Below are 20,032 nucleotides of genomic sequence, written 5' to 3'. Positions count from 1 at the left end.
CAAATTAAATTTATGTACCACTCATGTAAATACCTGCCAATCAGTTATTCGTTGACAATGCTGCTCCGCACGTGGAAGAGTGCGGCTGCTTCAGCTCAGCGACGTCGCCAGCGAGCGCTTTTCGGCGCTTCTAGCAGGCTGTCGTCTCTAAGACGCCGGTCTACTCTTTCTACTGTCCTCGATGTTTCTGCAGTCTCTGACTACAGCAAGAAGCACGTAGTCGTGGGAATGTCTGGCGGGGTGGACTCGTCGGTGGCTGCACTGCTACTCAAGCGCCAAGGTTATCACGTCACCGGTGTATACATGAAGAACTGGGACCCCAGTGATGAGGAAGGCGAGTCAGCGTGTCCTGTCGACTCGGAGTACGTAGACGTGCAGAAGGTCTGCGAGCAGCTCGGTATCGAGGCGCAAATGGTTCGTGAAGGTGGTTGACATGGACGTGGGCGAATAAGTAACTGGCAGGTGACTGGTATTATATTCTGGTGGCTGCAGGTGAACTTGGTGCAGTCGTACTGGAACCAGGTATTCGCTCCGTGTCTGGCGGGGTATGAAGAGGGTCTGACACCGAACCCCGACATTTTGTGCAATCGGGAGATCAAGTTTAAGGCTTTCACGGAGTTTGCGAAGCAAATTGGGGCGGATTGTGTGGCAACAGGACATTACGCTGCACTGCGACCCGCAGAGAAGGGCGGACCTCCGAACCTTTGTGCAGCGGAGGACGAGTCGAAAGACCAGAGCTATTTTCTGTCGAGTGTGGATGGAAAAGCGTTCGCGAACGTGCTCTTCCCCCTGGGAGGGATGCGGAAGACGGAAGTGCGGCAGATTGCAGAGAGTGAAGGTCTTTGCACAGCGACGAAGAAGGATTCAGTCGGCATCTGCTTCATTGGCAAGCGCAACTTTGCGGATTTCATTCACCAATACATTCAACGACAAGATGGGTACTTCTACACTGTGGGTGGGGAGAAGATGCACCCGCACCACGGGTTTACGGCTTATACTGTGGGGCAAGGAGCACGGCTTCAAGGTATGAGCGCCAAGTGGTTTGTGGTTGGCAAGCACAAGTTCGACCACTCTGTCATAGTCGCTGAGGGTACGCGTAACCCGGCACTCTTCTCGGACGCGCTCTTTGCCTCAGCGGAGCAGTTTAATTGGATGGCAGGAGATTTGCCTCCAGAGCTCCGTGACACGGGCCGGATGCGCTGCTTTTACAGAGTTCGTTATCGTCAGGACTTGGACAAATGCACAATTTCGCTCGTGTCGAACCGCGAGGCTCGTGCGAGTGCCAGCAAACTTCACGACTGGCAACCAGAGCTGGTAGCAAATGAAGAAGGTGTAGAAAATGGGGAGAAAATCTACTTGCGGGTAGACTTTGACCATCCACAGCGAGGTGTTACGCCAGAACAAGCCCTGGTGTTGTACCGTAGTGACGGACTTTGCTATGGCGGCGGACCCATAGCTGCTGCAGGCCAGACGTACTACGAGCAGGGTAAGGCTCTTGCAGACGATGTTCATGACTGGCATAGACAAGGAAGAGAGATACTAGTACTAAATGAGTGAAGCGGGGGATAACACCGAGTATTCAAATGGGAAGTTTAGAAACGTATTTTTAATTAGAAAAAGGGCACTCGTTGCTGCGAAAGTGCAACCAACTTGAAGAATTCCTCGTTGTCACTTTCAAAAATAATTGCCACCCTTTTTTGGAGTCTGTACTATGTAAATAGTACTTCTGTACTACAGCTCGAGTAGTAGTAGTAGTATGACTCAGGAGTCATAATTCCGAAACAACCTGTTCGTTGATGTATTAATAGTAGCGTTTAATCAAGCACCCTTTGATACTACAGTATGTTCTCAGCATCTTTTTTTTTTTTAAGCCAAGTTGCACAAAATAACAGCACCTTACCGTTCCTAAGTTAAGGTGATTGGTTTGCGAGCCAATAAAACGGATGTACTACGGTTGTTGTTGGTTCTCTTATTTGGACAATCCCATTTTAAGTGCAAATTAACCTCGATAAGGTAAATTTGTTAAGCTGGAGCCTGGTACTGTTAAATCTGCATCGCTGAAACTTGACCTCCATCTCACTTACATCATGGACGTGCGGGGTTACATGGAAGCCCTTTGTTGCAACTATCCGAACAGCATTGATAGAAGTCCGGTTGCTTACGACAGCACTCGCTGACCTTGATATTGTGATCAGAATACGTGTTTGGTGCGCATCCTGGCGCCGTGCAGAACGGTTGCGCACTACTTGACGTGGCGAACACCGCGGCAACAGCAAAAAGAGCGTAGGTCTTGAAGTTCATCTTCATCAGTTTTGTAAGATATCGACGTGGGCTTGACTTGAGAAATAGAAGAATGAACGCAAGATTTTCCGAGTCGTCAAAGGTCAGCCAAGGGTTAATATAACCCCTTCGTTTAGGTATGAAAACGCGCCTTAAGAAAAACGTAAACATAAATTGCAGTACGACGTACGTAGCCGCATTTGTAGGTGACAGATGTTTGCCTGACAAATGGGCGAATCAGTTGTCGAGAGTTTTTATCGTTCACCACTGGAAGTTACATGGAGTACATGTAACTCCTGCGCCGACAAGAAGGCATCAAAGCGGGGGAGGATTGGTATGACTACATGTATGGCAATCATATGACATCAATACTTCAAGGATGCAGAAGAGTACAAGTACGATGAGGAATGTGAAAAAATGGACACAAATATAATATGTTAAAACGAGTTGAATGAAGACTGACTCGAGGCCATAAAGACCCTGAGCACATCGAATACGGTGCGCTAATACTACGTCGCGAAGGCCACAGACGAAACACAAAAATCAGTATCACTTGGGGCAGAGACGGAAATCTTTAGTTCTCTGCTCGCTAATAATACCAGAGTACATGTATTAGATTTGTGGACGGTGGCACGGTTTTAAATAGTAGTTTGGTGAAGGATCATTCTACTATCACACCGTATGATTACTTTGTCTACAAAGTACCGGTATGATGTTCGCTTACAGTAAATTGTTTGTTAGTGAACAACATTTCCAGAGTTATTGCTGCGTTGGCACTTACAAACATCACGACGATGGCGGATGCCATTCTTCTTTCGGCCTCACGGGTAGCTAAATTCTTTGCATAGAAATCGCGCAATGCAAACAACCGGATCGGTCGCTCAAGTTTTTGTCTTGTGTCTGGCGGTCGGTCTTGTGCCCTTCTTGGATTCGTACCAGCGAACGTTCTTATCCATCAGCTCGCTCTCGAACAAAACGATATTGTCTCTAATGGTTTAAAAATGCAAACATCGATACTAGCTCGCATACGCTCATGCCGGGAGGGACTCCATGTACTAAAATCAATATCTACTGTAGAAGTGAACATATCATTGTTAATTGCGGTAAAAAAAACCGATACGAATTTCATGTGATGACAAATTTTATGAAAATGATCTGCTGCCGTTGCCACTTTTCAGCTTCAATGCAGCGACTATTACATGTACACTGAAATACATCCGTACGGGGTAGCAGACAAAGTGTATTTCAGTACAGCTGCTACCAGAGGAAACAGCGTGGTGCAATTTAGCTACGTTGAGATACATGTTTACGATTTTCAATAACGCTAGTTCGATACACCATGACAAGGCTACGTCGTAATACACGTTTACGTTTTTCAATATCGCGTGTTCGATACGCCGTGACAAGGCTACGTCGTAATACATATTTAAGACTTTCAACAACGCGTTTTCAATACTCTTTCCACGGGAACCGTTGACGACTCGGAAGATCTTGCGTTCATTCTTCTATATCGCAAGTCAAGCTTACGTCGGTTTCTGGTGAAGATGAATCTCAAGACCCATTTTTTTGTTTCTGTTGCCGCCGTGTTCGCCGCGTCAAGTAGTGCACAACCGTTCTGCACGGCGCCAGGATGCGCACCGAACAATTATTCTGATATCGCGATCAGCGAGTGCTGCCGTAGGGAACCGGGCAGTAAAAGATTAAAACAATGAAGCTCAAAAGCCAATAATATTATCGTAGAGATCCATAACTTTCCAAACTGGTGAAGTCCAAAGTTGGAAGCTTCGTGAGTAGTCCAGACAAAAGTAAATCCAGGAAGGACAGTTCGAAGAGCTCTATATACAGCCTCACTCAGATTATAAGTGGAAACGACAAACGCATTGCAAAGCACAATTCATGATACGCGGGGCGGTATAAAATCCAAAACAGGCAAAAACAAAACAATAAAACCGGCTTTTAAACCGGGTTTCAATTATTAAAACCACATTTGAAGCCCGATGATGGCTGAGTTGCGTTAAGGATAAGAAACAGATCACCGCACAATCTTTGCATTTCGACTGGAACGTACAAACATATTTGGCAACCGGCCGCGAGGTGTCGACCTTAAAGCCCCAGGTCGAGCAGCCCTGCATCCTGCTCGCTATACACGCTCCCTCTTAGTACAGCGAGCATGCCGATAGAAAATCACGTGCGTGGCGTCGTCCACCGTCTCCTCGCTGCTGTTCAATGAGTTTAAGTCGGAGTCTCTGGAGACGATGATGAAAAAACAAAAGCCGAATGCAGCCAGTATGATGATCGTAGCGGTAAGGAGCAAAAATTCTTCATGCCAAGAGGAAGGCACAAGAAACGACGGACACGCAACAGCTTGAACCCATTTAAAGAAAACAAAATGATACTGAAGTACATGGTAACCGCTCCGGTTTACGTAAAACTGCTGCTGTTGTCGAAAAATGTGATGCTAATACTACTAGAAGGAGAAGCTGAGATGTCTTCATCACCGCGAGTTTTGCTGTAATGTGCGTGCTAATACGCATACTGAAACAGTCCACCCAAGCACATATCAAAAGTCAGTTGCAAGAGTTCAAGGCTTCACCCTGCTGTACGTACCGTGGCGTAGTGCTCGGACACACTCTTCTATTGCCGCCGTGTTCTTGGAAGCTTGCGCACCCTTCTTGTATACTACTACTAACGCGTCGTTGCCCTCTACAACGCTCACTTGTATGCACGAGTTGCGTCCGCTCTGAATTGTCATGGAGCTCACACCGTCACCGGAAAACGACACTGCAGAATATCAAGGAAGTAGCCACATAAGTTGCAATAACCGACAGAGTCTCTGGAGAGCGCTAACGTACTCATATCAATCGAGCTATTTACTAGCGCCTGCAAGTTCGCCAGCACTCCGATCGGGTCCACGTCTCCAGTTGCACATGTCACTGCGCCGTCTAACACTAACATCGCCTTCAATATTCCGCGCTGCTTTTGTACTGTTCGAACACCACGACGAATTTCCCATAAGCACTTCGCTCGAGACTAAACCACCCTGGTGCACCCACATTTTCTGACAATCGGCTTGACTGACTCGCGTATAACACTGAGAATCCTGTACTGAAATCGGTGGAAGTCCCGCAAATTGTGTCCCATGTTGCCCAGTTCGTCTCCATGCTGCGCAATGAATGCTGCCAACAGTTCCTGCGCTACGAACGCCGAAAAACCGGCACCGTCGGCTGTATCATGGAACATGGCGCAGAAAACCTTGTGCTTGTCATTAGTGACCACCGTCACGGCCACTAGCAGAAGCGAAAGACAGCGCACACTGTCAATAATTGACGTATCCTTTTCATCTCCACACGCATGTAGAGTCGCTTTCAGAGCGAATGAACGCACCGAAAGACATCTGAATATACGACACAGGCGCGCCACTTGCTTTGTTGGAGAACTCGAGCATCGCTGTGATCAACGAGCCTACCAATCGAGGCTAGAGCGCAGCATATACCCCAACCAACACAAACATGGCCACACATTTTCAGTTAAAACGTGGCTTCTACAGCGAATCAGAGCGTAAATGTTGCGCGATTAGAAAGCCAAGAGTTTGGTGAGGAATGGTACCTGGGCAACGGCGTTTGCATATTCTTTGGAGAAGAGTACGATGCCGCTGGACGCCATGATGAGCACATTGCGCAGCATGGTTCCCACTGGTTTGTCTTTGGCCCAGGGGGAGTCAGGAGACGCGGTAACGATTTGACTTGATTTCAATAAGGCAACAAAAATTTCATTCCTTAAGAATCAGATCCTCAGAGTCAGATGTTATCCAATAATTGTGGGCCAACATGCCGCCGCGAATGGAGCAGGGAATCTCAGTCGACGCCGCCACCCCGACAGTAATCGAGCGATACCTGACAGCTGAACAGATCCAGAAGTTTGTGGAGAATGGGGTTCTAGTAGTGCCCAATGTCCTGACGCCGGAGGAGGTGGCGGAGGCGCGTCGAGGACTGCACCGTGAGCTTGCGAAGTACGGAGTGGTGCGTTGCAGGAGTCAATTGCTGTTCATGACAGCATCAAGTTCTGATGCTGTTGCAATTGCATCGTGCTGCGCATTATTTGTTTGTAGGACTATGAGAACTTGGAGGAGACTGGTGACAATCTCAAGAAGCTCTCGAGTACTGGTGGTGCAGGGGGCATCCTGGATCTCTTCTATCCGTCGTGGAGATTAAAAGTAGCTGAGCACGAAAAGGTATTTGCAGCAATGACGGACTTATGGGAGGCCACGTACGCACATAATCACCCAGATTTCCAGCACCCTTTCGGAGACTTCGACGGCAAACATGGATACATGTATATCAACCGCGTTTGTTATCGCGTGCCAGATGCAATCTCTAGAAAGTTTGGGAAAAAGAAGTCACGTCCAATGCAACGTTCACTAACGCCACATTGGGACTGTTGTCCGACCAAAATGTTCGATTCGGGCAAGGACACTCCGCGATGGCGTCCTATCCAATGCATCACGGTGCTCACTAGCAACACGGAGCCCAACACGGGCGGATTTGAATGTGTCCCTGGTTTCCACAAGGAGTTTACTGACTACGCAGCCAAGAATCAGCCGGAAACTATCACAGAAACGCCCATGACAGCTCCTCTCCGCCGTCCGCAGGTCTGTCTCGGCGACTTCTCTCCTCTACGCATGCAGGAGGATCGGGTGATTATTGATCGCTATCAGCACATTGGCTGCGAGGCTGGTAGTGTAATATTCTTTGACTGGCGCCTCCCACACGCCAACAGCTACAAACATGTCGGTACCATTCCACGCGAGGTCATCTACACAGGTTTCATCCCAGACATCCCAATGAACCGCTCGTATGCTCAAGAACAGCTTCGTCGGTACAAATCTCGCTTACTTCCAGCTGATCACTGGCAAAAAGACGACGTGGATGCTCGAGTCACCGAGGATTTCTCCTCTCACCACTTCACAGCTTTAGGTTCTCGCCTCATTGGACTTCATCCATGGTAAGTATGTCAATTTTGGAATGCGTTTGTCGTCACTTATGGTTTTATAATAGTTGAATTATAATCATGAAGAAAACCAGGTGGCAAAAGAGACAGTACAAGTACATTCTTTTATTAATAATATTATATAACGTAATTTGCCAGTTGAGTGCGTGATGCCAATTGCGTGCACGATGCAGAATTTCTGCCAGTTGTTAAGCTTAAAATCAAAAATGTGCAATTGGATTGGTTGATCTCATTTCAGTCACATCAGTGCACGCTTTTCCACAACCAACTGAATATAATCCACATTATTCCGACTCATCATTTAAAAAAAAGGGTATTCGATTCTGACCAACCGCAGCCCATTCATTCACAAGCCACGAATCCATGGGAGCAGACGACGAAGACGTGGAGTCTACAACGCTGCGCCGAGGGGGAACCTACACGCTTGAAGACCTCCTCATAGCTCTCAAAAGAGTTACTAAAGGGGAGAAATATGCTGTTGTATCGCGCATGACCAACATCCCGTTAAGAACGTTGTTCAAGAAGGAGAAAGAGCAGAGAGAAGGGAAGGATCTGACGGGTAGTCGTCGTGGGACCAAGCCGACGTTGTCTATGGAGCTAGAAGATGACCTGGTGGAATGGGTGTGTGCTATGCAGCGAGTTGGCTTACCTGTTGGGCCGTCTGCCATATTGGCCAAGGCTAACGAAGTTTACATTGCAACGCTGTCCATGCCAACTCGCTCGACAGAACCAGCGACGCCGCTTACGGCGGGCTGGTACCGACGTTTCTTAGGGAGGGACCCACAGCTGACACCTCGGGTCGCTCAGCAGATCGCCCGCGTCCGCAATAACGTTAAGGCAGGGACTGTGCTTGGCCTCTTCTACACTATGGCGCAGCTTGTTATCGAGCATAAGCTGGATAAGAGTCGCGTTTTCAACATGGACGAAACGGCGTTTATGCCGAAGGCATCTACGCGGAAGGTTGTGGCGTTGAAAGGGTCGTCCAATGTGTGGACACAAGAATCTAAGGCAAATTTTCACATGACCGTGGTAGCTGCTGTGAATGCGGCAGGCGACGCAGTACCTCCCTTGCTTATTTTGCCGGGGCAGAGGATTTATCGAGAGGAAATGGCTGCCATATCCATTGACAACACAAAACTGTGACTGGTGCACCCAAAGGTTTCAGTAATGCCGGTATATTTAAGCTCTGGATGAAGACGTTTGACTCGTATTTGACAAGCAACAACGTGAAGCGTCCCGTGGTGCTGGTCCTGGACAACAGTTCGACTCATGTCGAAATCGGTAAGTGCGTTTATATTTTGTTGGAATTATTTTAATTATTAACAAGGATATTGTAATAATCAATTTTGACGGGTTAATTTATTTCAGGTGAAGTTTCCGTTTGGTCACACAGAGGAATTGTGCTCGTCGGTCTCCCTCCAAATGCCACTCACCTCTATCAGCCCCTTGACGTGGCTGTTTTCAAGCCTTTCCAGAGCATGGTGAAATCTACTTTACAAGCCAAAATGCTGCACAGTTCGGACTGTACTATTGCAAAATCGGATGCCATCGAGATAGTTTGCCATGCGTATCGTAACGCGGTGATGGCAAGCCCTGAAAACGCTGTAAATGGCTTCAGAACCACAAAAATCTATCCACCATTCTTGCCTAGTATGCAGGCTCGTTTACGACTGTTTGCGAGCGGTGGAGCACGCGGAGACATTGGAAGGGCGGCATGGCTCAAGCGAAAGCGTGAAATTCGAGAAGATATACGTAGCAGCATATTACAGCTGCCACCAGCACCTCGCACTAAAGGCAAACGCTCACGACGCACCGTGGACTTTGTAGGACGTCTTATAACCAAGGAGATGCTGCTTCAGGGTAAGCTTTAGTCGATAGCCAGAACCGTGGACTGATAGCTTCAAATTCCATCCTCACTTTTGAAACTGATAGCTTCAAATTATATCCTCACTTTTGACTAGCCATTGCATTTCACATGTTCGTTTGTGAAAACGCAAAAATAAGTATTAGATGCGTTGGTTTTCCCTTTTTGATTTCCAAAGACCCAATTCTAAACAACAATTGGTGCCTTTTTCGCTAGATGCACCTTTTGAACATGCCCAAAATCAGGCACTCAACTGGCAAATTACGTTATTACTAGCCGAGCGCCGCCGCTACGCGGGGGTAGTTTAGGTTTAGTTATACTTGTTTTGGCCTTCCTGTCTCTGCTACTCTTCGGCGGGTTAAGTACATGTATTACAAAAAGCTAGGCCCCCCTATGCGCCTCGATATTTTTAAATTTATTAAGTTATCTGGGTCAGCATCATGTTTAGGTGATAAAAGATAATTAATAGAATGATCTTGAATCAAGATTCTTACTACAACCTCTTTATTATTGTTGGTGATCACTGTATCTTCATCTTCCACCCAAAACCACCTGCACTTCAAATAACATTTATACAAACGCTACACAATATGTTTAGCTTAGCGTCGTGCTCGATACCACGGGCCGTTTCTGAGCCATGAAACCTAGCTCACGTCAACGCAAAAGATAGTAAAGGCGTGCCAGCTTGCCCTACTTACCCGCTTGTATTGCCTGTTTAATCTTGTAAGTAGCTAAAGATTGATCACTTCTCATACCAAACTCAATGAAAAACAAAACAATATTCAAATTTGTACATTTTAATACATTTAGCGCTCATTTTGTGCTGATTCATAATGAGTCATTAGACACTCCAATCTGTGCCAGTTATGATTAAAGCATCTAGATAATGCGTCGCAAGATGCCTTGCTGTTGTTATTGTTGACGGCGGTGTTTTTATTTGATAGTTTAACAATGATTCCAGGATGGCTAAACGTCATTTAGGCTTGACGTTTATTACGTTTCTATATGAGTTAACTATCTACTTAGCCAACTACAATTAGCACCTCTCATGTTTTGTTGTTGTCTTGCCTCATTATAACTCGTACCCTACGCTCTTGTCGGGGCACGTCCTCCCGTTGAGTAGTATCGGACTTTGCTGTCTAAGCGACTCTTAAAAAACAGCAGTAACACATACGGTTTAATCTAAAACTATCTATCTTTATAGATCAAGTGACAGCTTTATTAGCACAGCGTTGTTCTTACGGCCAGCTTCTGTTGTACATGTACTACTATTTGCCAGCTTAATCGGTTACCTCACATTCAGATATGCTCTTAATATTTCTACAACAAAGCAGTTGTAGTTATTCTTTTAGTCATTGTTTCTTGCAGAAACCATAAAGAACATAATATTTTGTGTATTAATAGCATGGCCTCAAAACCACACGTGAACGCTAAGTGCCTTGCAGCATAGGAAGCGTCTTTAGGGGCTATTTCATTTGAGAATAAGTAGCTCTATCTGTTTAGCACTCAAATATTAAAGCAACATGCATCATTAAAAAAGTAAGGCCGTGTTCGGTTTGCAGGGGCAAATCCAGCATGTTTGAAAATAAGCTAGAGCTGTAGAACAGTCGTTTTGTTTAGTAAAAAAAAAAATAAGTGATCGTGTTCCATCAGAAAAAAGGCTGGATTTGAAGGCGCAAAGGAGGACGAATCAAAATTCAACCCAGAGCTGAATTTTGAAACCAGTCGTTTGGAGCTATCCTGCTGGATGTCATTTTTTGTGTTTCTTAGCGGAATAAAGCTGGTTGAGACATTCCAGCTCTTTAATAACAATTACAGCTGGTTTTAGCTTAGATCGAACACGGCCTAAATACTTCGTAATATAAAAACGATGCCGCCTTCGGATATCGCTTACAGTAGTAATTGTCATCAGCACATTTAAGTTCTTTTTGCTCAATCTAAACCTATCTATCTTAGTGGCTCAAGCGACAACGTTTATTAGCACAGCGTTGCTCTTACGGCCAGCTTCTGTTGTCTACATCTACTTCTGTTTGGCAGCTCAGTCGGTTACCTCACATTCAGAATATTCTTAATATTTCTACAGCAAAAACAGTTGTAGTAATTTTTTAGTCATTGCTTCTTGCAGAAACTATTAAGAATATAGTATTACGTATATTAATAGTATGGCCTCGAAAACACGCATTCCTACGTGTACGCTAAGCACCTTGCAGCTTATTAATAGGAAGCGTCTTTAGGGGGTTTTCCTTTGAGAATAAGTAGCTCTGTCTGTTTGGCACTAAAATATTAAATGCAACATATAGTAAATACTTCGTAATATTAAAACGATGGCGCCTTCGGATAATGGACAGTCGTGTGCAAATCTCCATATGTGCTCTGTGAACCACATGAGTTTACCGATGTAAGCTACGTAATTTAGTTTTAACCAATCGAAGTCACCTTCACTCTGCTCGGCAGCCAATGAGAAGGCTCAAAAATCTGAGCTTTTCGTGTGACGGACGGACGGACACCGTGCTAGCCTTGATACTTTAGGACTAGCCGTTTGCCGCCGCTACGCGGCGGAGTGGCATGGTCTGTTGGAGATGAGGTGGCCGCAAATTTAGTGCTTCTTGGTGTCGCGTATTTTGTGGGCGTCGTTCAACCTAGTACGTCGTGGCTTCGTGTAGTCAACCACTTAACTGTCCGTCATCTCACGTGGCTTTGTACAATATCGTGGTTTGATACGTTTCCGTTACCCCGTATTACAGGTTGAATGTCGTGTTCCTCAATGGCCTGTGCTCTTCCGTGTTCTTCTTGGTTTCGTGGTTCTCTGTTCACCCGTGGTCCATGCTGTTTGTGGATATGCGCTCTTATTTGAGCTCATGCACTTTAGTACGGCCTCTTTTGTAGCTCCTAACTATTCCCTGTTCTCAAACATTTACGCGGGCTGTACCGCTTTCGTGATACATAGGCATTCGTGGCCGTTGGCCTCCCATCACCGGTACTCTAACCAAAGGATGCTATTCCGTGCTTTGGTGCCTCCATGCAGTCGTGTGATTCCGTCGCCCGTGCATCGTGATCTCCTGATGAAGTGTCATCGACCGCGGTATCACGCTATCGTGCAATCGCGGTGTGGTTATGCTGTTTATGGTATTGAGCACGTGTAGTGCATCTGCGTCGTCCGTGTTATCGTGCTCTACGATGCCATCGTGCTCCACGGTGTGTAATCGTGGTCATACCAATCCCACCCCCTGTGCATTTGGTGGGCGGTCCGCAGTCCGTGCAATCGTGTTCTCGTGTACTGCTGTGCTCCGTGGCTCGGTAAGCTCAGGTTCTATACTGGTATGCTGCTCCGTGACTCGATGCTTTCGCGTGGCAGCGTGTTCTTCGATGGTTTAGTGGCTAACCCACCGTCCATGCTGTCGTGTTATCTCTGGTGTTGGGGCTGGGCTGTCGTCTGTCTTATCGTTAGCTACCGTAGTGTCGCGCTCCGTGGATCGGTGAGCTCATTTTCCACCTAGGCATCGTGCTCCAAAGATTGATGATTTCTGATTTCCCGTATCTGGCCTCCTGCGGGCTCACGTTTGGTCGGTTGACTGTGCTCCATGTTTACCCGTGTTGTTGTTGGAGAATTGTTTCTGTGCACTCTCACCGGTACGCGTTCTACCGTGGCTTCGAACGTCCGTGCTCTTCCGTAACCCGTGCTTTTCAGTATGCTGGGATGTCTATGTATTTAGTTCCCTTTCGTGGCCCGTACGTTCCTGTCATGTTCTGTCCATCTGTTCTTTTCATGGCTGCGTGCTCTTTCATCTTTCACGCTAATTATAAAACTTCGTGGTTTGCATCGGCTAAGTCTTCTATCATCGTCCATGGCCTTCCGTGCTTCGTGTTGCTCTTCTATCCCATCGTGTACATAGTGTAGGTCGGTATTCCTTCGTGTTTCGTGTCCTTGCTTAGACATGTGCATCCGCGCCAACTTAATCACAAACGCTGTTCCCATTTTGTTTGATGTACACAACGTATATTGTTGGAAAGCTCACATAATAACTTAAGGTCGCACACTACGCGCGCAAATACAAAGGAAGATGATACTTTTTCCCGGGGGAAGTGTGGGGTGCAGGGGTGTAAGCCACAATAATCTTATTTTAAAGTATACACATTTTGATTAAAAATAATTATAGTGTGATTTTTTATCGAACGCTGATTTAATAGTTATGTGTACTACTACTACAAATAGCTGCAAGGAAAAATATGAAATGTATTGATAATAGTACTACTCAAAACAGTATTGCAAGTTTGATTTTTAAGAAAAGTACTATGAAGCCTAAAATATTATTATATATCCAATAACTACTAAAGTTTCGATTGAGGCCTAACAATAAGTCACCAGGGCCTACAAATTTTTATAACAGCTCCTACGTCGATATAGTACGTGCGTGCTCATCGGCGCCTTCTACTAATGCTAAGTAACGCAAACACAGGCAGCGCCCTTTGCGTGGCCTCCCGAAGCGCAGCTGAAAATGAGAGCAAAATGAAATTCGAGCGGTGCATTTAAGTACGATGTGTAGTCCACATAAAGTGTGTACAAAACACAATGATGTTTTAGCCAATAGGGGCCGCCTTCGCTGCGCTTGACAGCTTTTTAGCCAATCGACGCCGCCTTCGCTGCGCTCGGCAGCCGATAGAGCGCCCGCATTAGCGTGAGTTTTATAAACCCTAGCCGCGGACGGACTTACGGACAACACACTCCACTAGTGGGGTAAGACTAGCTGTTCGCCGCCGCTACGCGGCGGAGTGGCATGGTTTGTTGGAGATGCGGTGGCCGCAAATTCAAATGCTTCTTGGTGCGCGTACTTTGTTAGCGTCGTTCACCCCAGTAGGGCTTGGCTTCGTGTACTTAACCACTTACCATTCCGTAGTCTCATGTGGACCCGTATAATATCGTTTTTAGGTACGCTTCCGTTACCCCGTACTACAGGTTGGATGTCATGTTCTACAGTGGCCGGCGCTCTTCCGTGATCTTCCTGGCTTCGTGGTTCCCTGCTCACCCGTGGCTCACGCTGCTTAGTGATTGTCCTGGATTTGTGGACTCATTCTCTCACAGTGCTTAGTGGTTGTGCGCTAGCTCCTTTGGTCTCATGCGCTCCCGTAGTACGACCCTCTTTCGTGGCTGCTAGATATTCCGTGTTCTTAAGGGTTTACGTGGATTCCACAGGCTTCGCGTCCATAATCATTCATGGTCGATAGCGTTCCATTTCTGGTACCCTCGTCAATGCGTGATCTTAAAATGTTTTCTCTCACTTGTGTGTCGTGCACCCCTGTGGTACCGCGTTATCGCGCTATAGTGCAATCGCAATGTGGTTACGCTGTCTATGCTATAGTGATCGCATAGTATATACGTTTTGCCAATGTTATCGCGTTCTACGATGGTTCCGTGCTCCGCGCTGTGCAATCATGGTCTCCAGAAGCGTTTCCCCCCGATTTTGTGGCTGGTCGGCCGTCCGGGTAAACGTGTTTTAATGAAGTATCGTCCTCAGGGGCCCGGCGATCTCAGGTTCTACAGTGCTATCGTGCTCAGTGGTTCGGTGATTTCCCGTGGCTGCTTGTTCTCCCATGTTTTAGTGGATGTCCCATCGTCCATGCTATCGTGCCATCTCTTGGTGTAGCGGTTGGTCTGTCGTCCAAGCTTTTGCTATCTACAGTAGTATCGCGCTCCCCAGTGAGCTCCGGCTTCACCCTGGTATCGTGTTTCAATACTCGACAACCTCCCGTTAATGGTCTTCCGCGGCTTCATGTTTGCTCGGTCGACTGTGCTCCGTGTTCAGCCGTGGTGCTGTAGGAGAATTTCTGTCCGCGCACTCTTACCTTTACGTGTTCTACCGTGGCTTCGAGCGTGCGTGCTCTTTCGTAGCCCGTGCATTTCGGCATGCTGGGGTGTCTACGTATTAAGTTCCCTTCTGTGGCCCGTACGCTCCCGTCATATTCTTGTCCTTCTGTCCTTTTCATGGCTGCGTGCACTTCCATCTTTCACGCTACGTAAAATATTTCGTGGTTTGCATCGGCTAAGGCTTCTATCTTTCGTGCTTCGTGTTGCTCTTCTATCCCATCGTGTACATAGTGTAGGTCGGTATTCCTTCGATCTTCGTGTCCTTGCTTAGACATGTGCATCCGCGCCAACTTAATCACAAACGCTGTTCCCATTTTGTTTAATGTACACAACGTGTATTGTTGGAAAGCTCACATAATATCTTAAGGTCACACACTACGCGCGCAAATACAAAGGAAGGTGATATTTCTCCCGGAGGCAAAGTGGGATGCAGGGGTGTAAGTCACAATAGTCATATTTTAAAGTTTTCACATTATTATTAATAGTAATACAATTGCTTTTTATTATTAAACGCTGACATAATTATTATGTGTACTACTACTACAAATAACTCCAAGCAAAAATATGACAAGCCTTAGTAATAGTACTACGAAAAATAATATTGTAAGTTAAATTAGTACAGAAGTACTACGAAGCCTAAAACATCATTAAATATCCAAAAGGTACTAACGTTTCGATTGAGGCCAAAATATACGTCACCAAAGCCTACAATTTTTTTCAACAGCTCCTACGACGATATCGTACGTGTGTACTCATCGGCGCCTTTTAATTATACTAACTAACGCGTACACAGGCAGCGCCCTTCGCGTGACCTTGCGAACCGCAGCTGAAAATGAAAGCAAAATGAAATTTAAGCGGTGCGTTTAAGTACGATATGTAGACCACATATAATGCGTAAGGAACACAATTGTGATTTTAGCCAATGGGGGCCGCCTTCGCTGCGCTCGACAGCTTTTTAGCGAATCGAGGCCGCCTTCGCTGCGCTTGGCAGCCAGTAGAACGCCCGCATTTGCGTTAAATTTTAGAACTCTACCTCCGGACGGACTGACGCAGACCACACTCCACTAGAGGGGTAAGACAAGCCGTTCGCCGCCACTACGCGGCGGAGGTGGCAGGTTTTAGCCCAAGGAGAAATGGGCTCCCGCCTTCGCTGCGCTCCGGCGTAAACATGATTTATGTAAACGTGATGTATTAAATGCATATGAAATTGAACATTCCTACTCCGAACCAAAGATCTGCCTGTAGACAATGTTCTGGGCGTAGACCCCATTCTCCTCCTCCAGCTTTGGGTACTCGACCGGCGCCTTGAATCTTGATCTTGAAGTAACTCGCGACATCGCAACGTACAGCTGCCCGTGGGAGAAGCAAGGCGTAGCAAGATACAGCTCCAAGTACTGCACCGTTTGTCCTTGCGCCTTGTTAATCGTCATCGCAAAGGCCGGTTGGACAGGAAACTGCTTGCGTCTCAAATGAAACGGAAAGCTCCGAATGTCAAATGAAACGGAAAGCTCCGAATGTCTCCGTCACTGATGAAAACAATGCGGGGAATCAACACATGTTGCCCTTGTCGCTCACCGGTCATGATTGTGGCGTGGATGACATGTGGCTTGAGGGCCACAACTCGAAGCCGTGTTCCGTTGCACAGCCCTAGATCTGGATTCAGGTTCCGCATCATCATGATAGGCATTCCTACCTTGAGGGTCAATTTGTGGGGAGGCATTCCACTGATATTCATCGAGTGGAGTACCTCCTGCTCGAAGAAATTGCCGTCACCGTCGTCTTGTACAGAATCGGAAGTCATGTATTCCCGCGCCTGTTCAGTTAATCGATCGGTCACCGCTTCATTGATGCGGTGCACGATTGCGTTCGTGGTCGTGAGGATCGTCCGGTTAGCGAAATACTCGTCGGTAGCAACCTCGTGGTTATTAATCTTGCCATACATCTCGTCAATGATCCGATCCATGCCTCTTGGAATAACGCCCGGACGAATTTCATGGTCCTCGTCCTCTGGCACAGGAGGATTCTCAATCAGCATATCGCGCGGGATCTTCATGTAATCGCTTCCTAGGGAAGGAGTTACATCATGCCTTCCCTCCCCGACTTGCAGCAGGAGCTCGGAGAACGCAGCCATTTCCTCAGCAGTGTCTGCAGTATCAGCTGTGCGCACTCGCATGTTTTCCGTAAGACGGGACGTCTGGAATTGGGGCCACAGCCTAGACGACTTAAGGCAAGCGTCAATTGTCTCGACGGGTGTTCCATTCTTAACGACCGGGAGAATCTGGCGGAAATCTCCCGAAATTACAAACAATTTCCCCCCAAAAGGCTCGGTATCGTTATCAAGTATGCCCCACAGTGTTCTGTCTACTGCCTCGAATGCGTGGCGATGGGTCATAGGTGCTTCGTCCCAAATAATCAAACTTGCATGCTTGATCAACTCCTGAATATGGGAGTTCTTCCTGATACCGCACGTCAAGCTCTCGTTCAATTTCAAAGGGATCTTGAATGTAGAATGCGCTGTCCTACCACCCATAAGTAAGAGCGAGGCAATACCGCTAGACGCCACAGCGATGGCAATTTTCCCCGATAGTCTGACTTTGGCCAGTATGTTTCGAAGCAGTGTAGAGTTTCCAGTACCACCCGGGCCATCGACAAAAAATAGTTTCTTGCCTTCCTCCGGGCATTCAACCGCTTCAATAATCTGGTCGTAAACCACCCGATGACTTTTGTTTAGCTGATCTTCTGTGTTTACAATCGCCTCCAAAGCTGACGCATCGTATCCAGTGAGCTCACGTCGTAGTAATCCGTTTTGGCGAAGCGCTTCACGAATCAATGTTGGGAACGACCCCAACTGAGGAAGCTCGTCGAAGTCAGCTACCGCATACCCACTCGATTGAAGTAGTTCTTGAATGCTCATCAGCGTTTCAAATTCGACCAACGCCGACTTAAAGGGGTCCCTCAAAGCCTGATGTTTGCGTGCGAAGTCTTGGGAAAGATCCGCGAAAAACCGATCCCATAGAACACCAACATTTGCTGGAGCTGAATACACCAGAATGGTGACGAAGAGCTGGCGTAGTTGATGCGGCATTTGAAAGTCAGCCGCTTCCCTCAAACACGAAACCCACTCGTTGTCATTCTCTAAGTAGCCAGCCTCCCGCGCCGCAATTTGGAATGTTGGGCAGACAATCCCGTTAGCCGTTCTCAAATCTTCAAACGACGTTGGACTTCTACGCTGACAGAGCAGTAGCCGAAGGTAGAACCGTTCCATATCTCGAGGAGACACGTAAATCATGCGACCAACCGCAGCTTGATACTGTTTCCGGCGAACCCACCATTTCGGTTGCCCTTTGTCCGGCGCTTTCCAGCAGAGCTCTTTGGGGATATCCTGATGCAACATCGTCCTGGCAATATGATTCTGAGGCTCTTCACTCGCACACAACTCAAAGAATCTGGTCAGCATCGTGTGACTACCACGGTCCAAAACCGCCTCCGGGTTTTCCGTCTCGCGAAAGCAAATTGTCTGGCCTGACTCGAGATGAACCGTTAGCTGTGTCACCGCATGGGTTTTCCCCTGAATCGTGAAATCGAGCAGGCGCATGCAAGCTTCCACCGGAGAAATGTACCGGGCGCTCAAGAAACGTAGAATTTCATTTGATTCTCGACGCGCACTCTGCTGCCCTCCTCGGACTTCTTCCACAGTGAGTATAGCCATGTCGGGTCCTTTGTACACATACTTGTACAGGTATTAAACCGCAGTAATATCCGTGCACACTTCGACATTGATGTGGCAGTTGTACTCCTGGGATAAGTACGGGTTGTACGGTACAACCCACTGGTTGATCGTAGCATTGTCGTATTCTCTGCCTTTGAGCTTTAGAACACCTTCTTGCCGTCGACGTCGTCTGTACACTGGATATCCGCTGGTATTGGCCTGTGTAACTTCTGCTAAGGGCTTCGGATACCCTTTGGTGCACTTGCCGTCCTTCATACACGCGCAGGAAGGGCTTGCAGGCCCTCATGGACCATGGAGCATGCACGACATGACCGTCTCATACAGCTGAGGGTTTGTATCCTTATCTGGGATCTCAGCGCATACCATCTTGTCTACGATCTCGCGGGTTCGAGGTTTGTCTTCGTCAGCCAAAATAACCCGTACGTGAGCGTGGGGGAGCCCTCGTTTTGAAACTCGACAACGTAAATCCGCGCGCGCACTCGCCTAAGAACGCCTTGGTTTAAATCGTCAAGCGTCGCTTGTAGTTTCTGCTGCCACACGCGAGCCACGATGTCTGGTCGATCTTGAGCTGTCTGGATATTGGAAGGTGCCGCTTCAGAAATCTCGTCCTATTTGGGGTTGCACGTTTCCGTCAGGAAGACGTCGGGCCGTCCATACTCCCGAACAATTGCCATCGAATCTTGATACGACTTGTACATGGCCCGCGGGCTACCCAGGTGCGAAGCTGGTAGTATAATACGCTTGCCAACCTGATTAAGAAAGTGGATTGGACGTCCTCGGCTGGCTCCGTCCCGATCCGGGTGCACCAATCTGTTCCGGGCACGGTCAAATTCCAACAGCAGCACTTCTCCTTCCGCCAGAGCCAAAGTATCTTCGTTGAGCAAAGCGTCTTGAACACCCCTGTATTGATCGGCGCGTAGTGTTTTCTGATTGTCGGCCACCCAGCGAAGCTGTTCTTGCTCACATTTTGCACGCTGATCTACACACCACTGCTGAAATAGACGCCCACCTTGGTGAGGAGCGGACTGGTCATCCACTTTCTGATGAAGGCGGAACGCTACGTGTTAACGAAGCGACATCGCCTTCTTGTTTCGATACTCAGCACCATTCGCGAACTCGTCTGTGTAGGTCCAGCCCTTCTCTCCATATGGAAGGAGAAGCGGGTATTGGAGTGGATCGTAATCGGCGTGAGTCTCGTACAAACGTAGCAGCCTTTGATCGCGCGTAAAGAGCAGTGGATCCCGAGGCTGAGCCAGGTTGCCATCCTCAATGAGGGTCGCAGCCACTT

At 47.4% G+C, this 20,032-nt stretch overlaps 3 protein-coding genes across 3 annotated transcripts; 1 reads left to right on the top strand and 2 right to left on the bottom strand.

Moving 5' to 3' along the window:
• Window positions 1–228: 228 nt before the first annotated feature.
• On the top strand, window positions 229–1,557 carry PITG_08823 (tRNA-specific 2-thiouridylase mnmA, putative; the record flags this gene model as incomplete). The annotated part of the gene is made up of 2 exons (XM_002902840.1): window positions 229–414; window positions 493–1,557. 2 exons carry the CDS (start codon window positions 229–231, stop codon window positions 1,555–1,557), a joined length of 1,251 nt encoding a protein of 416 aa, XP_002902886.1.
• Window positions 1,558–2,085: 528 nt separating this feature from the next.
• PITG_22863 (PcF and SCR74-like cys-rich secreted peptide, putative) lies at window positions 2,086–2,451 on the bottom strand (the record flags this gene model as incomplete). Its single annotated transcript, XM_002902839.1, has 1 exon — window positions 2,086–2,451. One exon carries the CDS (start codon window positions 2,449–2,451, stop codon window positions 2,086–2,088), a length of 366 nt encoding a protein of 121 aa, XP_002902885.1.
• Window positions 2,452–4,861: 2,410 nt separating this feature from the next.
• Window positions 4,862–5,964, bottom strand: PITG_08822 (uncharacterized protein; the record flags this gene model as incomplete). The annotated part of the gene is made up of 5 exons (XM_002902838.1): window positions 4,862–5,061; window positions 5,133–5,264; window positions 5,334–5,567; window positions 5,665–5,755; window positions 5,887–5,964. The coding sequence occupies 5 exons, from the start codon at window positions 5,962–5,964 to the stop codon at window positions 4,862–4,864; spliced, it is 735 nt and encodes a 244-aa protein (XP_002902884.1).
• Window positions 5,965–20,032: the final 14,068 nt, after the last annotated feature.

Source organism: Phytophthora infestans, genomic scaffold (assembly GCF_000142945.1).
Source record: "Phytophthora infestans T30-4 supercont1.16 genomic scaffold, whole genome shotgun sequence".
Classification (NCBI taxonomy): Eukaryota; Oomycota; class Peronosporomycetes; order Peronosporales; family Peronosporaceae; genus Phytophthora; species Phytophthora infestans.
Note: the sequence above shows the minus strand (reverse complement) of the source record. Positions and strands in the feature narration are given on the sequence as shown.